The sequence below is a fragment of the Haliotis rufescens genome, unplaced genomic scaffold (genome assembly GCF_023055435.1).
Source record: "Haliotis rufescens isolate VD_foot unplaced genomic scaffold, xgHalRufe1.0.p SCAF_7, whole genome shotgun sequence".
Lineage (NCBI taxonomy): Eukaryota > Metazoa > Mollusca > Gastropoda > Lepetellida > Haliotidae > Haliotis > Haliotis rufescens.
Window position 1 is genome coordinate 27,040,958 of NW_025964361.1, and position 26,241 is coordinate 27,067,198.

The 26,241-nt window shown below is 40.9% G+C and overlaps 2 protein-coding genes across 2 annotated transcripts in view; both read right to left on the bottom strand.

Moving 5' to 3' along the window:
- LOC124137513 overlaps positions 1-2,636 on the bottom strand; it is a 493,827-nt gene extending 491,191 nt beyond the window's left edge. Inside the window, exon 1 of the mRNA XM_048387755.1 lies at positions 1,365-2,636. Within this exon, the coding sequence (XP_048243712.1) occupies positions 1,365-2,631 (1,267 nt within the window). The 5' untranslated portion in view covers positions 2,632-2,636. The remainder of the gene's footprint in view (positions 1-1,364) is intronic.
- Positions 2,637-3,170: 534 nt separating this feature from the next.
- The window catches only part of LOC124146950, a 29,132-nt gene continuing 6,061 nt past the window's right edge, over positions 3,171-26,241 (bottom strand). The window contains exons 4-7 of the mRNA XM_048388143.1: positions 10,391-10,486; positions 9,520-9,633; positions 3,692-3,802; positions 3,171-3,472 (exon numbers count right to left, since the gene is read on the bottom strand). Of these exons, the coding sequence (XP_048244100.1) occupies positions 3,171-3,472; positions 3,692-3,802; positions 9,520-9,633; positions 10,391-10,486 (623 nt within the window). The remainder of the gene's footprint in view (positions 3,473-3,691; positions 3,803-9,519; positions 9,634-10,390; positions 10,487-26,241) is intronic.

The following is a 26,241-nucleotide window of genomic DNA, read 5'->3' on the forward strand; positions in this document are numbered from 1 at the left end:
TTCAGTGAACTGTACGTGAAACATTTCAAACAGTGCACTTCGTCGTAGTGTTTCGCGCTTGAATCACGGTTTTGTCGTTAGTCTTGACTGTGTTGTCAGTTGATGCACTCGGTGACCTCTCAATGGAACGTTTCGTGTGTGTTTAGACAGGCTAGAAGCTCTAAGGCGAAAGTAACGAGAGATCACGATTATTTTTGCTGTAAACTTAGCGTTTTCTCGATTATGATAATTGTTACTACACTGTTAAGACACGAGTTTGGCTTTAAAATTTGCAAACCACGTACAGTTTTCAAGGCCGTACTTAACTTTGTTTGACAGGGGGTGTAGGCAAATATTTGTAGAAGTATCACTTGTGTCCCCAACTTGTATTTTCATGATTCAAATAAAACGTTTTCTATAAAAAAAATCCAGGGGGGGGGGGGGGGGGCACTGCCGGGTACGCACTGGTTTTGTCGTGTACCTTTACTGTAACAAACATAGACTACAAACCATGTTTTACAGCGCCATATGACATACTGATATAACCGTTAGGGTAAGGTCCACAAGCGTTATAGCCTTGACCTTTCTAGATGCGATATACACGTTAATGAAACTGCTTGTTTTCGTTGTTCCCTTTTCAAATTAGATATGTTGTTGTAAATAGAATATTACACTTGCTTCATATAAAACGGATTTAATATCAATATAAACGTTGGGCAAATTGAACATTTTTTCACTCAGGGCATAGACCTGATATTAAATTAAAGCGTGTAAAGATGCAATAAAAACATAGAATTTAAAGAGGCTAGATCGGTAGCAAGGTATATGTCCCTCTACAATGTTAGTTTGAAATGAACATCCGAGTTCTACATGTTATGTTATAATCGTTTTAAAAACGATGCCAATGTGAACCTATTCTATATTTCAATCTGTCCAAGAAACCGATTGATCACACACTAGAGGTATCTAAATTGGAATCCCCGTTACTTGTAATGTGACCCGAAGGCTATGGTCTAATTAAGACTTATCCACATTCACAAGCTATATTGAGTTCTGGCTTCAATGTTCATTATGACCCATGCTCATGATGTCAATCACTCAAATGTCTGGTTCAGACCCATGTAACCACAGACCCCAGTCATATAGTTTGAATATTGCTGAGTGCGACGTCAACAAACAAAACAACAAACAAACACTAACTCAAAACAAGCTTTGTGATGTATGGGTACGACAACTTATGATCCTAATGTGAAAACGTATATTTCTCAAAATCCCTAACGTTCAAGCAGTGTTTGCTGTTACTAGTTTTCAACGTTAACTGACAGGTTAAAATGATAACTTGATAATGGACAGGTAGCTATTGTGAACGTTGATACTGTACTTACCAACATCATTTGTCAGATTCATTCCGGCCGGATGGGTATATACACACTGACTATCCACAAACGGAAACACGTACATCATAGCTCCAAATGGAACATCATCTACGTGGGTCAGGCGGTAGAATCCTGGTGATGTCAACTCCACTGATGCCTCAGAGAAACAGCTTCCTTTAATTACTTTGAATTGGGGAAATATCTGTGGTCGTATTCCTAGAACCTTGTCAGTGGGAACAATGACTGTTATATACATTTTCTTCAGGTCAAATCTCTCATGAAGAACGGGTTTTCCAATGTTATAGGAGCTGGAGTATAAACATGTTGGGGGAACTATTGCGAGTGACGGTGTGTCTATAGTCATCTGCACAACCAGGACAGGTTTATCGGCTTCAATGTACACTGGACCTGTGGTAGAATCAACAGTTATGTCATGCGACTCCCGTGCACCCACGGAGAAAGATATACCACTGACGGACGGGGAGCGTACGGAGGTCAACGCTGTTGATCCAACAACTCTGTATATAGCACCACCAGTACTTGGTGGCGGTTCAGGCAAGTAAAAGCTTCTCCCAAATGACTTCACAGGCAGCAACATTTCTTGCATGCCATCTCTAATTCCTGGGGGAGGCCTATACTTCATGTTATGCCCACTAATCACAGCCACTGGTTTGTCACTGGTTACCAGTGTTCCAGTAATATCCTCTGCACAGTAGGCGCCAACTGTCTGATACTTGTTGAGTGTAAATGTTCTGTTCTCCCCATTGAAGAATGTCCCATTGCCACACCCACCTGCCATGAGGGGTCCTTGCATCTTAAGACTGATGTCCACCTGGGTATTGTTCTCCGTAGCGATAATGAGGAAAGCAGTCTGTGTGGTCTTTGTGTAGGGAAGTTCAGGGACAGGAGCTGTGTGATTATCAATGTGTGTCACTACAATGTATTCCGTGGATAAAGTCTCAATCGGCAAAGCAAGGTATCCTTCTCCTTGATTAACAAGTACGTGGTAACAGAACAAGGTTATTTCCTCAGTGGATGTAAAGTAGAATGACATGTCAGTCACCTGTAGGTTGGCTTGGTAATAAAAACTTTCATCAACTTTGTACTTGTAGTCTACCATGCCTTGGATGTACAAATCTTCTGAAATACCGAATCCACTCTCAACGTGAACAGTGGCATTGAACTCAGATAGAATCACAAAGAACATGTTTGGAAAGCTTGAAGCTTGGTAAGGTTGTTCAAAGAACGCTGCAACGAATCGTTGCCCCTTTGGCATCGTTGAAGCACCTGAAGACAAACGAGAAAAACCGGTTAAATATTGGGAAATATTCTTGCAAGTGTCATGGTTGGAGCAACGAAAACAGAAAGTTAACATTTGGTACATAGGTGGGTTTGGGAGTGGGTTGGTTAAGTGATTGGATGGTTAGCGGGCGGACGGGCCAGATGTTATCGAATTTGGATAGGAACAGCTGGGTTAGCTAAATGCAAGATGAACCGGTCGACAACCTATTTATTTATCATGAATAATATTATACACAGTGACTTCATAAATATGTAAACGTTGTCCAAAGGGTGTATTCGTTTGCTTATAGAAATGAACAAAAACACATTCACAGCTGGCATTCATCCGAAAGCAGAAAAGCAACCATATGATATACAACGATAACACGTGAAGGCCCCGTCATACCAAAAGATAAAGTATAATTTTGCACGGAACTTGTGTACGGCGGTTTTACGGATATGAAACAAAGTCCGACCGGCTCAGAGTAAGTATAGTGTGTCCAAGTATAACACGACGTGAAACCCCATATCACCTCACCCTATCTTGTTTCGTGAATAAAATCCATTATCATATATTTGGTGATGAAATACTCGTGCTGTGTTACTCGTGAACTCTAGTGTCCTCGGTCGCAGATAGTCGTAATCGCCTGGAAGCATGGTGTCCGAACTGATGGGGTTATAATACTGAAAATAAAACCTGTGTGAGACAGGGAAGGCCTTCTCACCTGTACTGCAGTTCCTGTCTGTATACCCAGGTTCACAGTCACAGGTGTAGTTATTGACGTGGTCGACACATGTACCGTGCACACATGGGTTTGTTGCACAGTCGTCAATATCTACAAACAGTTACATGAAGAATTAACCAAAACGGCCCAAATACATAACTATCTGAACAAACGAATAATAGTTAATGAATACATTTCCTTGTATATGTCCGGTCGCAAATAGTCGTAATCGCCTGGAAAGCATGGTGTCCGACCTAATGGGGTTCGCGCTAATGAGGTTATAATACTGAAATAAATAAAACCTGTGTGAGATAGGGAAGGCCTTCTCACCTGTGCTGCAGTTCCTGCCTGTATACCCAGGTTCACAGTCACAGGTGTAGTTATTGACGTGGTCGACACATGTACCGTGCACACATGAGTTTGTTGCACACTCGTCAATATCTACAAACAGTTACATTATGAATTAACAAGAACTAATTATGCTTGTTTGATTATGAATGTGTCATGTGTTATGTGCTTTCACGGTCGTAATGATATCTTTATATATCTCAGCTAATATTATAATTATTGCCACAATCGACGATGTGGCTAAGAACTTAACATTAAATCCAATAGCCTTTTTTCTGTCACATTAATAACCACCGAAATACAGGACGTTTGTACATTGAGATTGGATTTAGATATATATTATATTTTCAATACATATACGGGTAATCACTACTGGCACCATATTTTGTATTTGATACTGCCATTGAATATTGTACTACCACTCTATTATTGTACTGCCATTGTAGTTGCTGTGTAGTAGTTTGTATTGATTGGTAAACCTAGTTAATTTTGTAATGCAATTGTTGATTGGCTACCATGTTTTGGTTGTTTGTTGGTTTCACACTAAATATTTTACGTATAGATTTCTGGGCAAACATACAGTTAGGGTGAATTAAGGAGATAATTATAAACGGCACCAAATGAAAGCAAACCTTCTTATTTAAAAAAAAGGCATTCTTTCGCGTTCCAAAATCTAATTCGTGTGATTCGTGTGATCAATACTTGTACATTTCTTCCACATTGTATTTGTGGTCATACACTATATATATTACGCCTGTATATTTGTCTGCTTGACATGGTAATAGAATGCAAATAATTAAAGCTTATTCGACGTCTTTTGTGCTCCTGATACTCATCTGTGGTGAAAACGATTATCTTTAACTATTGAAATTATGTGAAATTATTAAAAGGTGACAGTTAAATAATTTGTATGACATATTTTCATAGTTATACTGAACAATGATTGTCAAATGTATTTTGAATGAGATATTTGGATAAATAAGTACCTTATTCAATACAACCCCTAGTAATTCGTTCAAACACATAACAAGAGCACGTTGGTTAAGATTTAGAATAATCTAATTTCATTTTCAAAGATTTTGGATTGAAACCATTGATTAGGGCATTTATCCAAACGAAAATAAACATCTTAAGTCTTTGATAACCATATAAAAGTTGGAAGAACATGAAGGCATGATGTGTTTTATGGATAACATCCTCTTTATTGTTTGTAACGACATTTGAGGGGCAAGATGATGCTGAAAGGTCGTAACAGTGGAACCCGTCATTCCAGATGCATACATCTCCCGACCAACAAAGAATGCTTCCCTTACACAGATTAAGACGCTCCAAACATTGATCGCCGGAGAATCATGGGTTCTGGAGTAATTTGGAAGGAACAAATTGGGTACGAACAAATGGTGTCCGAACTAATGGTGTACGGACTAATCGGGCCCGGACTATCGGGCCCGGGCTATCGGGGTTTGAACTAATGGGGTAGGGACTTATTGTGTCCGCACTAATCGGGCCCGGACTATCGGGGTTTGAACTAATGGGGTAGGGACTTATTGTGTCCGCGCTAATCGGACCCGGGCTATCGGGGTTTGAACCAATGGGGTAGGGACTTATTGTGTCCGCACTAATCGGGCCCGGGCTATCAGGGTTTGAACTAATGGGGTAGGGACTTATTGTGTCCGCAATAATCGGGCCCGGACTATCGGGGCTTGAACTAATGGGATAGGGACTTATTGTCTCCGCACTAATCGGACCCGGGCTATCGGGGTTTGAACTAATGGGGTAGGGACTTATTGTGTCCGCACTAATCGGGCCCGGACTATCGGGGTTTGAACTAATGGGGTAGGGACTTAGTGTGTCCGCACTAATCGGGCCCTGACTATCGGGGTTTGAACTAATGGGGTAGGGACTTATTGTGTCCGCACTAATCGGGCCCGGACTATCGGGGTTTGAACTAATGGGGCAGGGACTTATTGTGTCCGCACTAATCGGGCCCTGGCTATCAGGGTTTGAACTAATGGGGTTTGAACAAATGGGGTAGGGACTTATTGTGTCCGCACTAATCGGGCCCGGGCTATCGGGGTTTGAACTAATGGGGTAGGGACTTATTGTGTCCGCACTAATCAGGCCCGGACTATCGGGGTTTGAACTAATGGGGTAGGGACTTATTGTGTCCGCACTAATGGTGTACGGACTAATCGGGCCCACCTATGATGTGATAACGCTCTGGCGATATTTTCGGAGTTGGTAATTTCAATGTTTACGTCTAAATCATGACATTAATATTTACGATCAAATCTGTCTTTCCATATCTTTGATTTAAATATGTTTAAATTTGTTAATCATCATCAGAAAGAGAATGGCAATCTACACAGTCGTTTCGTCTCAAGCCCAAAGTTATTACGCCATTACAAAGAGTCGGTAAAAACAATCGGCAATACTTGACAAACCCACTTTCTTTGCAGACTAAATAAAAATTGTCTTGCCCGAATAACTTCACATTTGACATGGGCGGCCTGATACCGAAACATTCACGTGTATTTGACATGAATGCATAATCCGAATTGGCCGTTTGTTGCTGAAGTTCATGACAGGAAAAGGCCGAGAAGGGGTAACCACTTTACTAATCTCACCATATTTCTCAATCCGTAGCACAGTATAATACATGTATATGAATGGTGGGGTTTCAGGGTATCAGGCTCGATATCTGTAGATACTATTCGAAACCAAACAGATGCTACGTCTTGTCAGTGGGAACAACTGCAAACTATTCATGTCTGGCAAAATGAAAAGGATGTTTTAAAGTAACTTGTAAACCTGACTACATCTGAGATAAGGCATATGTATTGTACCATCCCTTTGTTTATTATATTTTCTATTTTGTCAAAATATTCATTTAAGACGCCGGTCAATCTGACCCTTTATAACTTAAACAACCACGCATTCATGTCACGACAAATCCACACCCACTTCATCACACATCAACACATCAACGTCACGACACGCCAACATCACCATGTCACGACAGACCCTAACACCCACGTCACGACACGCCCACACACCCACGTCACGGCACACTCGCACACTCACGTCATCAGACAAACACACTCCCACGTCATGATACATCAACACACCCATGTCACGACACATCCACACATCAACGTCACGACAGATTCACACACCCACGTCACGAGAGACCCTAACACCCACGTCACGACACGCCCACATCATCATGTCATGATGGACCCAAACACCCACGTCACGACACGCCCACACACCCATGTCACGACACATCCACAGATCCACGTCACGACACATTCACACACCCACGTCACGAGAGACCCTAAAACCCACGTCACGACACGCCCACATCATCATGTCATGATGGACCCAAACACCCATATCACGACACGCCCACACACCCATGTCACGACACATCCACAGATCCACGTCACGACAGACCCTAGCACCCACGTCACGACACGCCCACATCACCATGTCATGATGGACCCAGACACCCACGTCACGACACGCCCACACACCCATGTCACGACATATCCACACACCAACGTCACGACACATTCACACACCAACGTCACGACACGCCCACACGACCATGTCACGACACATCCACGTCACGACACGCCCTCACACCCATGTCACGACACATCCACACACCCACGTCACGACACACCCACACACACACACATGATTCGACAGACCCAAACACCCACGACACGACATGCTCACACACCCACACATCCATGTCACGACACACCCACGTCAAGACACACCCAAACAGAGTTTTAAGATAAACTACGGCCTGTGTATGAAACAACCTCAGAGGCTATTTAACGTGTTTTATTAGAGGACAATCAAAGTATGTGGTCGTTCGCTGTAAACACGTTTGTTGTGATAACAATTCGTCAGTTTGACTGGCTGTCGAATGCACAGCCATCAATGAATATAGCCAATAACATTCATCAAGCCTTTCTTCTTCTCCGGACAGCACAAGAACTAGGCAACAGCATTAATATATAATAATATATAATATTTATTTTATAACCTCGAAGCAACCTCAGGGAGTATGGTTCATAGACTACGTATGACTTCATGGACTGACAACGCCGCTTATTCAGCGCAATTCATGGACACCATCTTGAATTACGAACAATTTATCAATAGTAACTCAATCAACTTTAAGTGATGAAATTTTTTATTATTAAAACTATGTTAAGAAGAATTCTTTTGTTCTGAATATTGAATGAATTACAAGGCAGCCTATACCTTTGTATAGTCTCCCTGGTAAAACCGAACATTTGACTTAGTTTACACATCCGAGGTAGGCATTGGTAAATCCATACATATTTGGATTTGTTTCGACTCTTCAGACCTTCTTGAGGGTTCACGGGTGGCCCGGTCGTTCAAGGCGCCGCGATTCGCTGTGCAGAGTTGCGTCCCTTGGGCACGCCAGAAACCTATGATTGTTGGTTCGAATCCCGGTTCCCCCCGATCATGTTTCTAGGTTTGTCAGCACCATACCCGTGCTCTTGGGATTCACCTGAAGTGGTAAACGTCTTAGACCTCACATAGGGCTCCCTACCCCCACCCCCCCCCCCACCCCCCCCCCCCCCTCCTATTACGCTGACACGCCGTGATATAACTGGAATACTGTTAAACGCAGCGTTAAACCCAACTCACTCACTCACGACGACCTTCTTGTGCCACATACACACCCTCTACAACCGGAGTCGGCAACAACATCTCGATCTGTGTCCTTATAAGGAAACTTATTGTTTAATGAAATGATAACAGACTATATTGTATTTGATCTTTATCACACGTTTCTTGGCACCGTAAGTGAAGGAATTTGTTCACTTACTTTCAATGTGGTAGGACACTGATTTGATACGTTGACTATATCGACGAATAATAGTCAGACAATGTCGTGGAGTAAATAATAGTTTCAAAAGGGAATATTTCGGCACATATGAATACATATTGCTTAGCTGAGTACGCACATCCTAGTTGCAAGAATAGGTTGGTTGCTGGTTGAATTCTAACCCATTGCTTTTATTGTAATGTGAACACCATCATCGCTATCATTGCCATTTTGCCAACACACGGAACACAGGCGTGGCGGTGACACACATCATAAGGGGACCTTATCTATAATGCAGCTGCACAGGATCCTATGACATGAAATGTCTGACGTCACTGCATTTTCATCTCCCAACATGATGTGACCGCCTCCGTGGTCTAGTGGCAACGCGTCCGCCCGGAGAGCGGGAGATCAGGGGTTCGATCCCCGGCCCCAGTTAGAGCATTTTAAAAAGTAACATATCATTAATCATATATAACTTTATATATGGTTGTATGATAAAGTGTGCATACGGCGTGGTAGTCGGCAAGAGCACCTACTGCAAAAGAATGTAGATTTATCCCCCCTCATTTGTCATTGGACAGTCAGATAACATAATTATTAAATATAAATACTCGTCTTAGAAAAAGTTAAATAGAGACCAGCGGGCATCCTTAATTAATGACCTACATCATAGATACCGGACCCGTGAAGATCCGGGTAGAGTATAGGTCTTCAATGCTTGTCGCAAGAGACGTCTGACGGCATCGGGTAATCAGGCTCGCTGACTTGCTTGATGCATGTCATCGTATCCCAATTGCGTAGATCGATGCTCATGATGTCAATCACAGGATTGTCTGGTCCAGACTCGATTATTGACAGACCGCCGTCATATAGCTGGAATATTGCTGAGTGCGGCGTTATACAAAACAAATCATAGACACCAGCTTCTTACCGGTCTCACAATGGGCTCCTCCCGTTCCATTGACACATCCACATTGGTAGAGGGTCTTCAGATCAGTACAGCCAATGGAGTACTGGCATGGGTCCACGGCGCAGCCGCCTGAAGCTTGAACAAAAGAAAGCATTACACAAGTGAAGGAAAGCATACAAAATCACGAAAAGGAAAATAATGGTGATATCAAGAGGACATAAGGGATATAGTTCGCTCAATTAACAATGACAAACACAATATGACATCACACCAAGAAGCACAAACAACGATCTTTGGCATCTTGAACACATTACACAGCAGATGATGTAGTTTCATATGTGCGGCTCACATATTTGGTGTGGAGTTTCGTGAGTAATAATTATAAGTTAACAATAAATATCTATGAAAACGTGATTCGATCTAAAATTCAAAGGGAATCGTCTACAGTAGTGCCACCTTATGTTGTAAGAATATCTCCATATATTTGAAAAGGAAATGTACACAGCGTCAAGGTGCAAACACGTACTGTCACTTCATTGGTATTCAAAGTATGCATGACGAAAATGAGATAGTGATATTTAGAGGTGATATATTTCATCCAATTGACAATGACAAACAAATATGATATCACACTAAGAAGCAAAAACCACGACCCCATTCACCATGAACACATTACACAGTACCTGACGTAGTAAGGCATGCGTGTCTCACATTGTGTGTTGTGTTCAGCAAAAAATAATTGATAAGTGACTGTCAAGACGTTTTAGTTTAATCTGGCATTCAAAGGTTTTTGTCTTCTTGATAGTGATGTTAATTCACAATTTGTTGTGATAAAACCTGTAAATATTTGATCACGAAAAGATATATTCAGTGACAATGTGAATACACTTACTGTTACTACATTGGTATTCAAAATATCCTGAAGTACACGAGCAAGGATACGGAGTCCCATCCGAACACACTGCCGAGGCGGGACACGCGGTTTTATCTGAAATAAATAAACCAACAGGTGCTGAATAATCCTTTGTATTAGCTGTGTAATATTAGAACTTTGAATGCAGAATTATGTCGACTTTGACTGTATCATTCATTAACAACATTAAGCAGGATAGGTAATAACATATTATTACCCCAGCGGTAAGTCATGTCGTTGCACATATTTCTGATATTTGCCCAGTGTGCACTATCAATCGGCTTTATTTACAAACGTGTGTAAGCCAGCGGCCTATATCACATAGTATTACAATATGTTCACATATCACATTTCAGTCATTATCCGCTTTTGACTGGCTGATCGTGAACCCTGGGCTTTTCGGAACTGCTTTCGCTACATGGACATTCATTTGTTCATATTTCGATCACACGAACACTGTTTTGTTGACGCCAGATATGCAACCAAACAAAGTAATACAAACTGAATAATTTTCACAATAAAATGTTGAAGTATTTTAGAGTCATTGAGTGAGATGGGTGTTACCCTTTAGAAGAAAACCAATAATATTATCTTATTGAGCAGCATATGATTCTGATTTTTATTTCACTGAATGAACGTTTGCCAGTTTAGAATGGCCGAAGAATTTGGGATGAGGCTACACAGTAGGATTATTGGCCCCTGGTGTACAGTACATTCACCCTGTGTACTCAAAAGAACCCACTTGCCGGTAGATGACCAGATGGTGGAAACACGAATACGTTCATATACCCGACACACAAGTGTCAAAACGTGAGGTGTCACACTGGATGTAAAAACCCTCTAGCGCCAGTAGGCAGCTTATATTAGGTTGTATACTCCCCAGGGAGTTGAGAATGACAACTTGAATGAAAACGGATCCATTGGCCGAGGGACATATAAAACGGCATTTGGGCAAATACTAGTGCCTGGATAAGTGCAGTACAGAAATTATAATATTAAAAAAATAGAACATAACTGACATTACTAATCACTAAGTTATTCCCTAAATTGTTCCGAAGATAACCAAAGAGCAACACGTGCTGATTTACGCTATCGTTTCTGATACTGTCGTACTGGGTCGGTTGCCTATAACTGCGGCTTCAAGTTCCCTACAGATTTGCTTTGGTGGGCATGGTCATTTATGAAAACTAAACACATATTCTGGGCAGCAAGTTACCTTTACACTAAACTACTGTAATCCAGGATAAGTTGAACCAACTCACAAAACGCGTTTGAGACAAGTAGGCGGTGTACAGAGTTTGGGCAAACATATTTAGTTTGTTACAGGTAGAGAGGGTGTGCGCATGTAGTGCACGTGCAGGTCATGACGCTGAACTAGACTAAGCTCCCATGGACACATGTGTTGCTCATAAGATTATTAAGAGGTCGGTGTGACAAGTCGATAAAAGAATTCTCTGAAAATTATAAAAATATTCTCTAGAAATATAAAGAAGTTAATTACAAACAAATAAACATGTCAAAGCTATCATTAACCAGTAACTGTTATATTAGCATAAATCCAGCTAGCATATGAGTATGGTGAAATCATAAAAAAAAACAATCAACGGGATTCATTCAGGAGTATGTCAACTATCACCACGTTATTGTCTCATCCTTCACAATCATTTGATTAATGACATGACACTATTCATTATTGCTTTCTAGGGTAAACCGGAGTATTCGATTTTTACAGCAAATGAATTCCCTTCAATGTCTCGACATTTGCTGTTACCGTTTGCACCTCACATCATGTGACAGGATCCGATAATTGTATATATTTTCAGAGTTTTATTAGTTTAGATTTTTACTGAATTAAATATTCAGTCAAATATGTTTTAAACATGATATACTTCACACTTCAGCTCTCCTAATTCTCTGTTTCAGCTTACTGCATGAGTACTTTGCCACAGCCTCAATCACCTAGTGCACTATCACACAATAGCCTGCCCAAGCGCGCCCCTCAAAGCCCCTTTGTGTTTCAGGTTCTAGCTTACTGTCTCCAGTTTTAAAGGGTTTAGTTTTACTACAGTTTAGAGCACATTTGATGTTACTGTCAAACACACGTATATCATTGGAATTCACAATTTGGACAATTTGGACTAATTGTGGTGTTTGATCTATTGGACATTTTGGAATTCACTTCTAAAGGTTGGTCTTTTGATGATATTTTATTGTTTGTGCGTATTCCTAGGATTTGTAGGTATATTGTGTTTATGCTCTTGATAATTTGGCTGTTTTGGTCATGTTGTAAATATTCGCCAGATCATAGTAATTAGTTGTATTTCTGTATGCATTACAAGTGTTATTATTTACGTAAGGTAAATAATTCAGTAAGTGCTAAGTTTAGGCTTAAAATACTATTTAACTAAATCTTCAATCACTGTGAAGCTGATGTATGAAAGTATGAAGTATGAAAGTAAGAATGTGAAACATATATGTTGCTAGGTAACATATTGGTATAAATGAATGTGTAATGTATGAATGTATAATGTATGAATGAATCAGGGTTTTACTATTATATTTTAGAATTGTTTTAAGTTACTCTGCAATAACACTATGTTTCGGTTTGTAGTAATATTGCTGCTATCAGATTGGTCTGCACAGTGTGTATATATATTCATTTATTTGTCGTGCAGATGTAGCTGTAATACTTGTGCAGAGGTCTGTGTCTGGACTGATGAACCCAGGTCCACACACTTGGTGGGTTTACTAGGTTTTATATATATTCTCATGTATTGCATATTGTATGTACACATAGTAAATGTATCATGTCACGTCTATCTTACTCTATTTATATGATACACATATATAAGTATATATGCGGGTTAAGTAGGTTTATAATATAAGATTAATTAAGTTTTTGATGAGATGTAAGTTTATCAATTAGTAGTTATAGCATTTTGTATATATCATCAAATGTAATGAAATATTTGATGTCAGCATATGTTTATATTTTGTGTAATGAATGTTTTACAATTGTTTCAGGGTTCAAAACATTTATCAGTAATAAACTTGGCTATAATTCGAACAACACCTGCGTCTGTCCTTCATGTCAAGAAGCAGTCCCGGTTTCAATGGAGCCCCCAGTGAGGACCTTAGCCTAGAAAAGACACAGACAGCTACCTATTGACTTCATCGTCCCTTGTCCACTACATGTGCTATGACGTCATTCTGGGAAACATCGTAACATGCCGTTACACGCGTGTGAGACATTTTTTGTGATTTTGAATTATATAGACTCAATATCAACAGCTTATAATGTGCCTCAATCCTCTATTTCATCTGAACTCTGTCAGTGGTTATGCGATCGGACGATATTTCAGCGTTCAGTAATATGACATTACAGAGACGTTTCCGATCTATTCATTATGCATACTGGATCTAGCAATGTAACCTTGTGTTACACGTACCCGGGTTGTGTTGTGCACGTATGCACATAGACCATTTACCATGTTGTAATCTTTGTCAAGTGATATCACTAACATTATAGTTACAAGTTTATTTTCTGGCTTTATAGAGCTTTATTGTACATATGCTTGGGATATTCCTGTGCCTGCGTGCACATATTATTTAAATGTGTTGTTTCTTTTAGTGAGCGCTCACACATTTGATATTTAGTTAGTTTAGATCATATGTTTTTTGTGTTACCCTGTGATTGCAAGTACAATGGCTGAGAGTACCATGTTGGTATGATGTGTGTGTGAATAAAGTGAGATAGCTAATCTTACATTTAAACTTTAGCAAATGAATAACTAGGCCTTAATACACCTTTCAAATTTCATCATGTAGGGCTGGTGTTGTGTTCCAAGTTCAGTGGTATTTGTATTACTGTTGTTACTTGTCTTGTGGTAGATCAATACCTTCTTGTTTATTCAGCTGCAGTTATGTCTTCATGTGTGTCAATATGGATTGTATTCGGGTTGTTGTTTTTTTTGCGTTTTGCTGGGTTTATAGTTAACTTTGGTATATAAGCATTCCCCCCAGTCCCATTATATTGTCCCCGCGCGCGTAGATATACACTGTATGTGCACATGAACACAGCTGTTTGCACAACTTTCAACTTTTTTTTCCCTCGGTATCTTCTACACATGTGAAGTAATATGATGTTCTTTATCTTCACGTTTTAGCTTTTTTTGGCCATTTTCTTTCAGGTATTTCTCATACATCTCAGCTTGTTGGTCATTATGCCATGAGCACACACACATTTGCATAATGTTTTTGTTGTTCAGGTTATCCTGAACATACAATCATATATTTGTAGTATCACTTGCTTACACAAGGGTATCCTGCGTATGGTTGTTGACACAACATTTATGTTATCCCCTATAATTTCCTTACCACTTGCTCATGTTATTGCATCATGAGTAAACCACTACCTGAAGAGTTCGAGAAACTTATTTCTTCTTTTCAGGCTCTTGGTACCTGGCCTACTGTTGATAATCCAGAAGACCTGGTACAGTGGATGCGAGCATACACTCAGACCAAGGTCAAGGCTGAGGGTGGTTCGTCCATCCCGCCTTCTATCCAAGGTACTCTAGCACCTGTTACATTATCACAGGCACCAAAGGTTCCATCATTTTCTGGTGACAAGAAGGGCGAAACATCTTTTGATGTTTGGAAATATCATGTTGAGTGTTTGTTTCAAAACAAGTCTCTTTCACCACAGGCTGTTGTTAACATAGTCCAACAATCCCTACGTGGTAAGGCAGCAACGGTTGCCATGTGCCTTGGGCCTGAGGCTGATATCAAGCAGCTCATTTCAAAGCTAGAGGCTACGTTTGGAAGTGTAGATAGGGGTCAATCACTACTAGCTAACTTTTATAGCTCACGTCAAGAGGCCACAGAAGAAGTTGCTTTATGGGCATGCAGGTTGGAGCATTCACTCCTCCAAGCAGAAGCACAAGGACCAGTTCCCCAGGCAACCAGGAATGAGATGCTTCGCACACAGTTATGGTCAGGGTCAAGGCCAGAACTTCGGGATCATACAGCTCATATCTATGACCAGGGAAGCACCGTTGATGATCTTCTCAGAGCCCTGCGGAGAGCTGAAGTAGATTTGCAGCTGAGAGGAGCTGGAGCCAAGAAGAAGATTTCAACTCCTAATATGGCTGTTGTAAGCACACAGGACACTGAGATGAAGGAGATAAAGGGAATGTTGAGACAGCTGTCAAGCGAGGTTGCAGATCTGAAGAAGCAACAGATTACTACACTCCCTGTTCCCTCTGTCCCTTGGATGAATAGAAACCCAGGACCTATAGGACCATCACCGAATCTGCAGCCTCCACCTGAACACTATTGGCCACCTCCGCCAGGAACACCACCAGGGCGAGAGAGGGGATTCCAGGAATCAGCGACCCTCTAAGGATTCCATTACTGGAGAGCCCATTTGTTTCAGGTGCAACCAGCCAGGACATCTACAGTACGGCTGCCGTGTAATTCTTGACCACAGGCGCACTTTAAACAGGAAGAAGCCTATGGGACGGGGCAAGCCATAGGCTATAGGAGGAGGCGCCCCATCAATAACCAGCAAGTTGCCAAGCTAGTAGGTCAACCAAATGAAGGCACAGTTTACATTAATGGAGTTAAAGCCACAGCTCTTTTTGATACAGGTTCTACTGTGTCAACTGTTTCCCACAGCTTTTATACAAAGTTTCTCTCAGAACTTCCCATTAAGCCTTTGGATGTATTTTTACAAATTGATTGTGCAGATGGACAGCATCTTCCGTATTATGGCCACATCGAGGTTGAGTTGCAAGATACAGGAGCCATATCTTCACTGCCATGTATCTTACTAGTCGTTCCAGATACACCCTACCACTCAACAGTTCCTGTGTTATTAGGTACAAACATCTTGTCAACTTGTATGGACACCTGCAAACAGCAGTATGGAATTCGTTTTCTCCAAGAGGCAGATATTCATACAGCCTGGTACATGGCTTTCAGGAATATGATGCTGCAGGAGAAACAACTGGCAAGAAACAACTTCTCACTTGGAAGGATTAGAAGCGCTGAGACGGAACGAGTTATAATACCACCCAACACTGAAAGAGTTATTGAAGGTTATATTTTTAAGCCTCTTGTCTATAGGGATACATGTGCCATGGTGCAACCAACTACAGGATCTGCCATACCATCTGACCTCGATATAGCACCAACTATCATCAACTACCATCATGATGACAAGTTTATGGTACAGGTACATGTTGCCAATGTAACAACTAGGACTGTGGCTATTCCATCCCGTTCTGTACTGTGTGAACTCCAGGTCGTTAATGTTGAGGATGTTCCTGAGGGTGAAAGTCAAGGTGAAGGTCAGGATGTTATCAACCTCATGGACTTCAAGGAAGCAGCAGTCACACCTGAACAGTTGAAGATTGGCAAGCAGGTTATCTCACAGTACTTGGATGTATTTTCCAATGGCGAGACAGACTTAGGACATGTCCCTAATGTTAAGCATCGGATTGACCTTGAGGATGAACGACCTTTCAAGCAGAGACATAGAAGGATTGCACCATCAATGTACCAAGAAGTTAAGGAACACCTTCAACAACTGCTTGCATGTGGAGTCATCCGTCACTCATACTCCCCATGGTCATCTAATGTGGTTTTAGTCAGAAAAAAGAATGGGAAACTACGTATGTGTGTCGACTTTAGACAGCTGAATCATCGGACTATCAAAGACTCTTACTCTCTGCCACGGATAGACGAGATGTTCGACGCACTTGCAGGATCAAGATTCTTTAGTACACTGGACATGAAGTCAGGATATCATCAAGTCGAAATTGAGGAATTGCACAAGGAAAGGACAGCTTTCACCGTAGGTCCTTTGGGGTTCTTCGAATACAACCGTATGCCGTTCGGTCTCTGCAACAGCCCTGCAACGTATCAACGGGTGATGAACGAATGCTTCGAAGGACTCCACCTCAAGATTTGCCTTATTTACATGGATGATATCATCGTCTTTTCCAGCTCATTTGAAGAACATTTAGAACGGCTTACCCAAGTACTGCAACGATCCAGAGAGACAGGAATGAAGCTCAGTGCCGACAAGTGTTCTTTCTTCAAGAACAAGATCAAGTTTCTTGGACACATTGTGTCTGAAGATGGTATCGAGACAGATCCGGACAAGATACAGAGGATTTTGGACTGGCCTACACCTGCAAACCCAGATGAGATACGGAAGTTTCTTGGATTTGCAGGTTATTACAGGAAATTTGTCAAGGACTTCGCCAAGATTTCCAAGCCTCTATCAGCTTTGATGCCAGCCACAAAGACCAAGACACGAGGAAGGAACCATCCAGCTAACAAGCCAGACAAGCCATGGCAATGGGGACCACAACAGGAAACTGCGTTCAAGACAATCAAGACATGTTTATCAACACAGCCAGTTCTTGGGTATGCGGATTACACCAAGCCATTCGAAGTCCACACTGATGCAAGTAGCCAAGGACTGGGAGCTGTCTTGTACCAAGAACAGAATGGATTGAAGAAGGTCATCAGTTATGCAAGCCGTGGACTGAGCAAGGCAGAGAGCAACTATTCAGCTCACCGTCTCGAATTTCTAGCTTTGAAATGGGCGGTGACTGAAAAGTTCAAGGATTATCTGTATGGCAATACTTTCAGTGTATATACAGATAATAACCCTCTGACCTATGTACTCAGTTCTGCAAAGTTGGATGCTACAGGTCACCGCTGGCTAGCGGCCTTGTCAGCATACAACTTTGATATAATCTACAGGCCAGGGCTCAACAACGCAGACGCTGATGGACTCTCCAGGCTGCCTGGAATAGAAGCTGAAAGACAACAGATAACATCAGAGTCAATAAGAGCTGTTTGTCACACTTTGCAGGAACATCCTTTGGTACACAGCCTCTGTTGTTCAGCAGCACCAGATTTAGAAAGCCTAGAAGATCATGGAGAGAACCTTAAAGTGATGACAGACAGGGACTGGAGAAAGGCACAAGCTGCAGATGTCATTCTTAGGCCATGGATTAACTTGGTGAGAAGTAACAGGAAGCCAAGACGACAGGATTATCCCCCTTGTCAAGCCAATACCTCCATGCATAGGAACTTTGACAGCATGTTTCTTCAAGAAGGAATCCTTTACAGGAAAGTTAATATTAACGGCCAAGAACGACATCAGCGTGTTTTACCATCAGCCTTGATTGAGGATATGCTCAGAGGACTTCATGATGAAGTGGGACATCCTGGAAGAGAGAGGACACTGTCACTCCTAAGAGATCGGTTCTTTTGGCCAGGCATGACCAACGACGTGGAAGATTGGATCCAAAGATGTGACAGATGTTTGAGAAGGAAATCCCCCGCCAATGCACGTGCTCCTCTGGTCAACATCATCACCACACAGCCCTTAGAGCTCGTCTGTCTGGATTTTCTAACCTTGGAAGCATCAAAGGGAGGTCACCAGAATATTCTAGTCATCACAGACCACTTTACGAGGTATGCACAAGCAATCCCAACAAGGAATCAGACTGCAAAAACAACAGCAGAAGCCTTCTACAAGAACTTTATAATGCACTATGGGATTCCAAAGCGCATCCATAGTGATCAAGGCACCAACTTTGAGAGCCGCCTTATGAAGGAATTGTGCAGCCTCTTGGGAATGGAGAAAAGCCGGACAACATCCTATCACCCTATGGGCAATGGTATGGTTGAACGCTTCAACCGGACACTGCTTAATATGTTGGGAACACTCCAACCAGACCAGAAAGCAGATTGGAAGACCTATGTAGCTCCCCTTGTCCACGCCTATAACAGCATCCGGCATGAATCAACAAATCAGTCTCCATTCTTCCTTATGTTTGGTCGTGAACCTCGTCTGCCTGTAGATCTTGCTTTTGGGATCGAGACCAACAAGAATCATCAGTCTCTGACAGCTTATGCAAAGTCTCTGAAGAAGAAGCTCCAAGAAGCCTATGACCTGGCGTCAAAGGCATCAAAGACTGCCCAAGTCAAACAGAAAGCCAGCTACGACTTGAAGACTAGAGGGGCCACTGTACAGACAGGTGATCGAGTTCTGGTGAAAGCCTTAGCCTTTGATGGTAAGCACAAGTTGGCAGATCGCTGGGAGGAAGATCCTTATGTTGTTCTCTTGCAACCAAACCAGGATATCCCTGTGTTTGTAGTGCAGAAAGAATCTGGTGAAGGGAGGAAGAGGACGTTGCACAGAAACCATCTCCTGCCCATTGGATCAGTACCAGCGATCATGGATAACAGAGTACCAGCAGCCAAGAAGCCAACTCCAAGACCAAGAAAGACAGTGAAGAAGACTATAGAAGAGGATATCCAGGAGGATAAAGAGTCTGACTATGATGCTCCATTCTATTTTCCAGCAGTTGCTGAGGATGCTACCATCATCAGTGAAGACACTGTGGAAGAGAGTGCGGCTACTTCAGAGACAACAGGTGACGATCTACAGTCTCTTGGAGTAGCAGGTGATGCTTCTGGTGGTGACGACCACATACCTGAAGAAGACAGCAGCACAGAAGCAGATCCTGAAGCAGTGCAACCACCAGAAAACACTGAAGAGGAGCCGGAAGACTCAGTCAGAGAAGAGCTACCTCCTCCTGTACCACCTGATACTAATCCCCAACCCATACCTGCACCAAGAAGAACTGGTAGACTAACAAGGAAGCCTGCCTGGCAAACCTCCGGAGATTATGTGATGTGCCAGACTTCTGACCCAGATTGGCAGCAGAGGAGTCGACGCCTGGAACAACTGGCAGCGACCGGCATTTTAGGACACATCAGCACCAGCATCTCCAAGGCATTGCTTTCCCTTGTTGACGAAGAACCGGAATGACGAGGACGCCATTATTCAAGGGAGAGAAGTATGTGACAGGATCCGATAATTGTATATATTTTCAGAGTTTTATTAGTTTAGATTTTTACTGAATTAAATATTCAGTCAAATATGTTTTAAACATGATATACTTCACACTTCAGCTCTCCTAATTCTCTGTTTCAGCTTACTGCATGAGTACTTTGCCACAGCCTCAATCACCTAGTGCACTATCACACAATAGCCTGCCCAAGCGCGCCCCTCAAAGCCCCTTTGTGTTTCAGGTTCTAGCTTACTGTCTCCAGTTTTAAAGGGTTTAGTTTTACTACAGTTTAGAGCACATTTGATGTTACTGTCAAACACACGTATATCATTGGAATTCACAATTTGGACAATTTGGACTAATTGTGGTGTTTGATCTATTGGACATTTTGGAATTCACTTCTAAAGGTTGGTCTTTTGATGATATTTTATTGTTTGTGCGTATTCCTAGGATTTGTAGGTATATTGTGTTTATGCTCTTGATAATTTGGCTGTTTTGGTCATGTTGTAAATATTCGCCAGATCATAGTAATTAGTTGTATTTCTGTATGCATTACAAGTGTTATTATTTACGTAAGGTAAATAATTCAGTAAGTGCTAAGTTTAGGCTTAAAATACTATTTAACTAAATCTTCAATCACTGTGAAGCTGATGTATGAAAGTATGAAGTATGAAAGTAAGAATGTGAAACATATATGTTGCTAGGTAACATATTGGTATAAATGAATGTGTAATGTATGAATGTATAATGTATGAATGAATCAGGGTTTTACTATTATATTTTAGAATTGTTTTAAGTTACTCTGCAATAACACTATGTTTCGGTTTGTAGTAATATTGCTGCTATCAGATTGGTCTGCACAGTGTGTATATATATTCATTTATTTGTCGTGCAGATGTAGCTGTAATACTTGTGCAGAGGTCTGTGTCTGGACTGATGAACCCAGGTCCACACACTTGGTGGGTTTACTAGGTTTTATATATATTCTCATGTATTGCATATTGTATGTACACATAGTAAATGTATCATGTCACGTCTATCTTACTCTATTTATATGATACACATATATAAGTATATATGCGGGTTAAGTAGGTTTATAATATAAGATTAATTAAGTTTTTGATGAGATGTAAGTTTATCAATTAGTAGTTATAGCATTTTGTATATATCATCAAATGTAATGAAATATTTGATGTCAGCATATGTTTATATTTTGTGTAATGAATGTTTTACAATTGTTTCAGGGTTCAAAACATTTATCAGTAATAAACTTGGCTATAATTCGAACAACACCTGCGTCTGTCCTTCATGTCAAGAAGCAGTCCCGGTTTCAGCACGTACTATAATGCGCTATTGAACTTGCCACTAGAACTCGATGTAAGCCGAGACAGGACACACACATATCCATCGTACTACTTGTCGCGGACCACCCGCTACCCCTTTCTTCACAATAGTTAGCGCCGGTTGGCGGACCTCATACATACACATACGGGGTTAATTTCCAGGTCACAACTCAACTTATCCTGGCTTACCAGTACATCGCCCGGTCCATGGTACATATTAGTTTTCCTAATCTGTTTATTCAGTACATGAGTGGGCCAGCGGCCCATAGTACAATTCGGTTCACCAGACATGTATAAAAATACAACTGAGTACACCTAAATACACAACAGCAAGGCATTCATAGATAAAGAATATTACTTCTGCAAAAATGAATTCCTTAACTTAAAAGCGTGGTAAATATAACAAGCCAGACTTCTAATTGTTGACTGATGCAGAGACGACATAAGTATGTAAAATTGTTCTATTGATGGATTTACATAATATTTTTGAGGAATATATGTCACTCGGAGAGCATAATATTTTTCACAAACCAATACAAAATGGTATTCAGACTCAACATAGCCTGTTTTACAAACCATACATAACCTTCGCTGTCTTGGGATACCAAAATATCTCCCGGTTTCTATGTGGAGCGAGTGGGAGCTAGCTCTAAAACGTGCCAGTGCAACGCGAAACTTATTGATTGTAATAGCCGATAAATAAAATTCCCTGCTAAACCTAAATTTATAACAAAGATATGATGAATACTTGGGGCTATTGGTCAAAGCAAAATGCCAATCTTGTTCATAAGAGCATTTTAATCTTTGTATGAACTCATCAATAAATGAAATAGAAATAACAAGATGCTGTTTTTCCCATACGTAGCCAAAGCCATAGGCGTACAAAAGTAATTTAACTCTAGAGGCCCAATTAGTCTTACCTGCTATGGCCTGCTGCACAAGCATATTGTAACTTTTTCGTGGATAACGCGAATCGGGCATCTTTAAAATCTTACACCAATAATTCAAGCATCTTTTGAAAGCATAGATATACAAAGGGTATCTCCCACACTCTCCACGCACAACATGATTGGAAGTTGCTGACTTAACTCCTAAAATACGTTTACAAGCAAGTGTATGAACAACTTCAATCTCCTCGCAAAACGATAAAGATAAACCCCAAACTTCTGCACCATAAAGAAGTACTGGCACAACTTTAGCATCAAAAATTTTAAAGAAAATATTCATAGGAGTAGGTTTAATTAGCTGTAGGGACTTCAAAAGCTTAAACAAAACCTTTTTAGCTTGATTAACAACATTAGATATATGTGCACTCCAAGATAGATTTCGAAAAAATAATACACCAAGGTATTTATATGTAGTTACACATTCCAACAATTTTCCATCGTAAACCCATTTTTCATATTTTGAAAGAACACTCCCATTTTTAAAAACTACTACTTTAGTTTTATCAATATTGACTGTTAATGAATAATCTTTACAATAACATTCTAACACATTGATTCTTTTCTGGAGACCATAAACAGTATCTGCTATGAGAATGACATCATCTGCGAAAAGTAATAAAAACAATTGAACTACATCTGGATGAAATTGGATACCATGTGCGCAACTGGATTCAATATCTATGGCAAGATCATTTATGAACAAGGCAAACAAAATGGGACTAAGGACACATCCTTGACGAACTCCCTTACTGCAGCTAAACATATCAGAAAATGAGTTATTGTATTTGACCAATGCCAAAACTTGTTTATAAATTGACTGTATACAACAGAACATTTTCGGAGAAATACCATTTTTGTATAGTACCATACGCAATTTGGATCTATCTATGGAATCAAAGGCTTTGGCAAAATCAACAAACAAGGCATAAATCACACCTCGTTTCTTAGCCAAATATTTCTCTATTACTGAATATAAAACAAAAATATTATCAGTTGTGGAATATCCACTCCTAAAACCAGCCTGAGACTCTACTAGTCTATCATAGGATTCCGACCAAAACTGAAGTCTTCTGTTTAAAATAGAAATATAAAGTTTACTGAATACACTTAAGATAGTGATACCCCTATAATTAGTGGGAGAATTGGCATCGCCTTTCTTATATATAGGAACAATGTGGCCAACAGCCCAAGATGAGGGAAAATATGCAGAATCAAATATAGCATTAAAGAAGAATGTCAAAAAAGGAACCAGAACATCAGGAGAAGACTTAAACATTTCTGCTATCAGTCCATCATCTCCCGCAGCTTTATTATTTTTCAATCCTGTAATCGCATCAAGCACTTCATCCTGTGAAATAGGGGAATCAAGAATACTCTGAGTTGTTTCGTCAAAATTAACATCGTCAAAAACTAAATTCTCCTCAACCTCTGAAGAAGAGTATTCACCAAATAAGTTCTTAAAGTGCTGATACCAATCTCCTAGTTCTATATTAGGAGAGCGTCTCCTTCCCTCACCAGAGAGTAGCTTCAATTGTGACCAAAATATTTTGCTGTTGTGTATGCCTGTCACCATATTACTAAGAATTTTATCTTGGTAGGCTTTTCTTTTGTTATGGAGTATATTTGTATATTTATTTCTTGCATGTAGATAGTTTGAAAGTGCCAAATGATCCCCAAGTAGTCTATAAACTTTAAGCAGTCTTTGCTTTTCAAATCTAAGAAATTCACACTCTTTATCAAACCAAGGTTGCTTATCGACTAACCAAGCAGATGGGCAAAACTTACGCATACATTCTGCTGCATTACCTAATAAATCTGAGAATAAGTTACAGCATCATCAAATTTTCCAGATAAAATATGTTCATTACACTGATCAAACACTGAAGCTGACTTGTCAGAAAGTAATACATCTCTAAATGTTGACACTTTATCTTCATTCCACACATAACGGGAGTTGTCACGCACATCTCGTGCATTACATAAGCTAGCACCCACAGAAGCCATATCACGTGACACAAATGAACACACAACAGGCAGATGATCTGAATCTGACCTAGATAGGACATCGAAGCGGTCACATGATGTAGACAAGTCAGGGCCTGTTATGATATAATCAACAACACTCTGTCCAATATGACTTATAAATGTAAAGTCTCCTTTCCCAGCGTCCGAACCACATCGGCCATTACAAATATATAGATTTAAAGCACTACAAACATTCAATAGCACTTTACCAAAATTATTAACTTTTGAATCACACGAATGTCTCTTAATATCAATATTATCATAAATGTCCGAAAAATCATCAATCCCAAGCCTTTCGGCAATGTCACATTCAATTCCGTCGGGATCTGTGCCAGTTCTAGAGTTAAGGTCGCCACCAATCAAAATACTACAGTCTCCAAATCTTTGTAACACGTCAAGTAGTGATTCAAAGAATAAACTTATACCACACTTCGTTGTAGCCGATTTATACCAGGTTGAGCCCTCAGGATGGACATATACACAAGCTACAATGGTGTCCTTTCCCAAACAAAATAAGCGCTTGTCCAGTACGATGAAAATTCCGTTGGGACCGGTCACACAACCTTTCACATATTGGACTAGGTGTTGTTTTATCAAAACAACCAGACCACCTGACAGTCGCCCAAAAAATGATATTTGCTCAGCTGGGATGGAGTGAGTAATATATCCGGGGAAACATAGTTGACTATCACTATGGGAAAACCATGTTTCACATAAACTGATGACATCAAATTGGTGTATGAATGAGATAAAGTCAGTATCGTGGAGCTTCGATTGTAGTCCAGCAATGTTCCAGAATACAAAAGAAGTGGTTAGTCTGGTATTAGAGTTACAGTTACGGCCTTGGCCACACCCCTATCTGCGAAAATCATCTTCATTCTGTGGGTTTCGGACACTAGCTGGCACACCCGCCCTGGGCGGAGTCTTTGAAGTCGCCTGGTCTGTGTCTGGGTGGCCTGGTGGAGACTCATGACGTCTATCTGTAGTCTGCATATGTTCAACCACAAGAACCCCTTTCTTGTAATATCCGCGCTTATTGTTACGTCGTAGCTCCTGTAGCGTCTTCCGTTGAGCTATAGTCAAGTCATTTGCGATTCCGTAACCATTCTCTTTAAGCTTTGGACGGAGCGCAATCGCCCTGATTTTCAAGTCTAACGACGTGAAACGAACAATAACCGGACTGGGGCGATTTACTGTACTTGATCTAAGACGGTGAGTATTCACAATTTCGCTTGGTGTGAACTTACAGTTTAGTTATTAGTTTTCAACTAGCATCATCGCCAGCCATGCAGAAGGAGTGAGTGAGTATGGTTTTACGCCACTTTTAGGAATATTCCAGCAATATCACGGCGGGGGACACCAGAAATGGGCTTCACACATTTGTACCCATCTCGGGACTCGAACCCGGGTCTTCGGCGTGACGAGCGAACGCTTTAACCACTAGGCTACCCGACCGCCCCCTCCATGCAGAAGGAAAGACAGCGGCGGCCTCCGTGGTGTAGTGGACAGAGAGTCTGTGCGGAGGTCGGTGGTTAAATACTCGGCCGTGCCATATCAAAATGAGTTGAATAATGGTATATGTATCCCTGCCTCGCGCTAACCCAAGGATAGGTCAGCTCGGAGTCAGGGTTGGG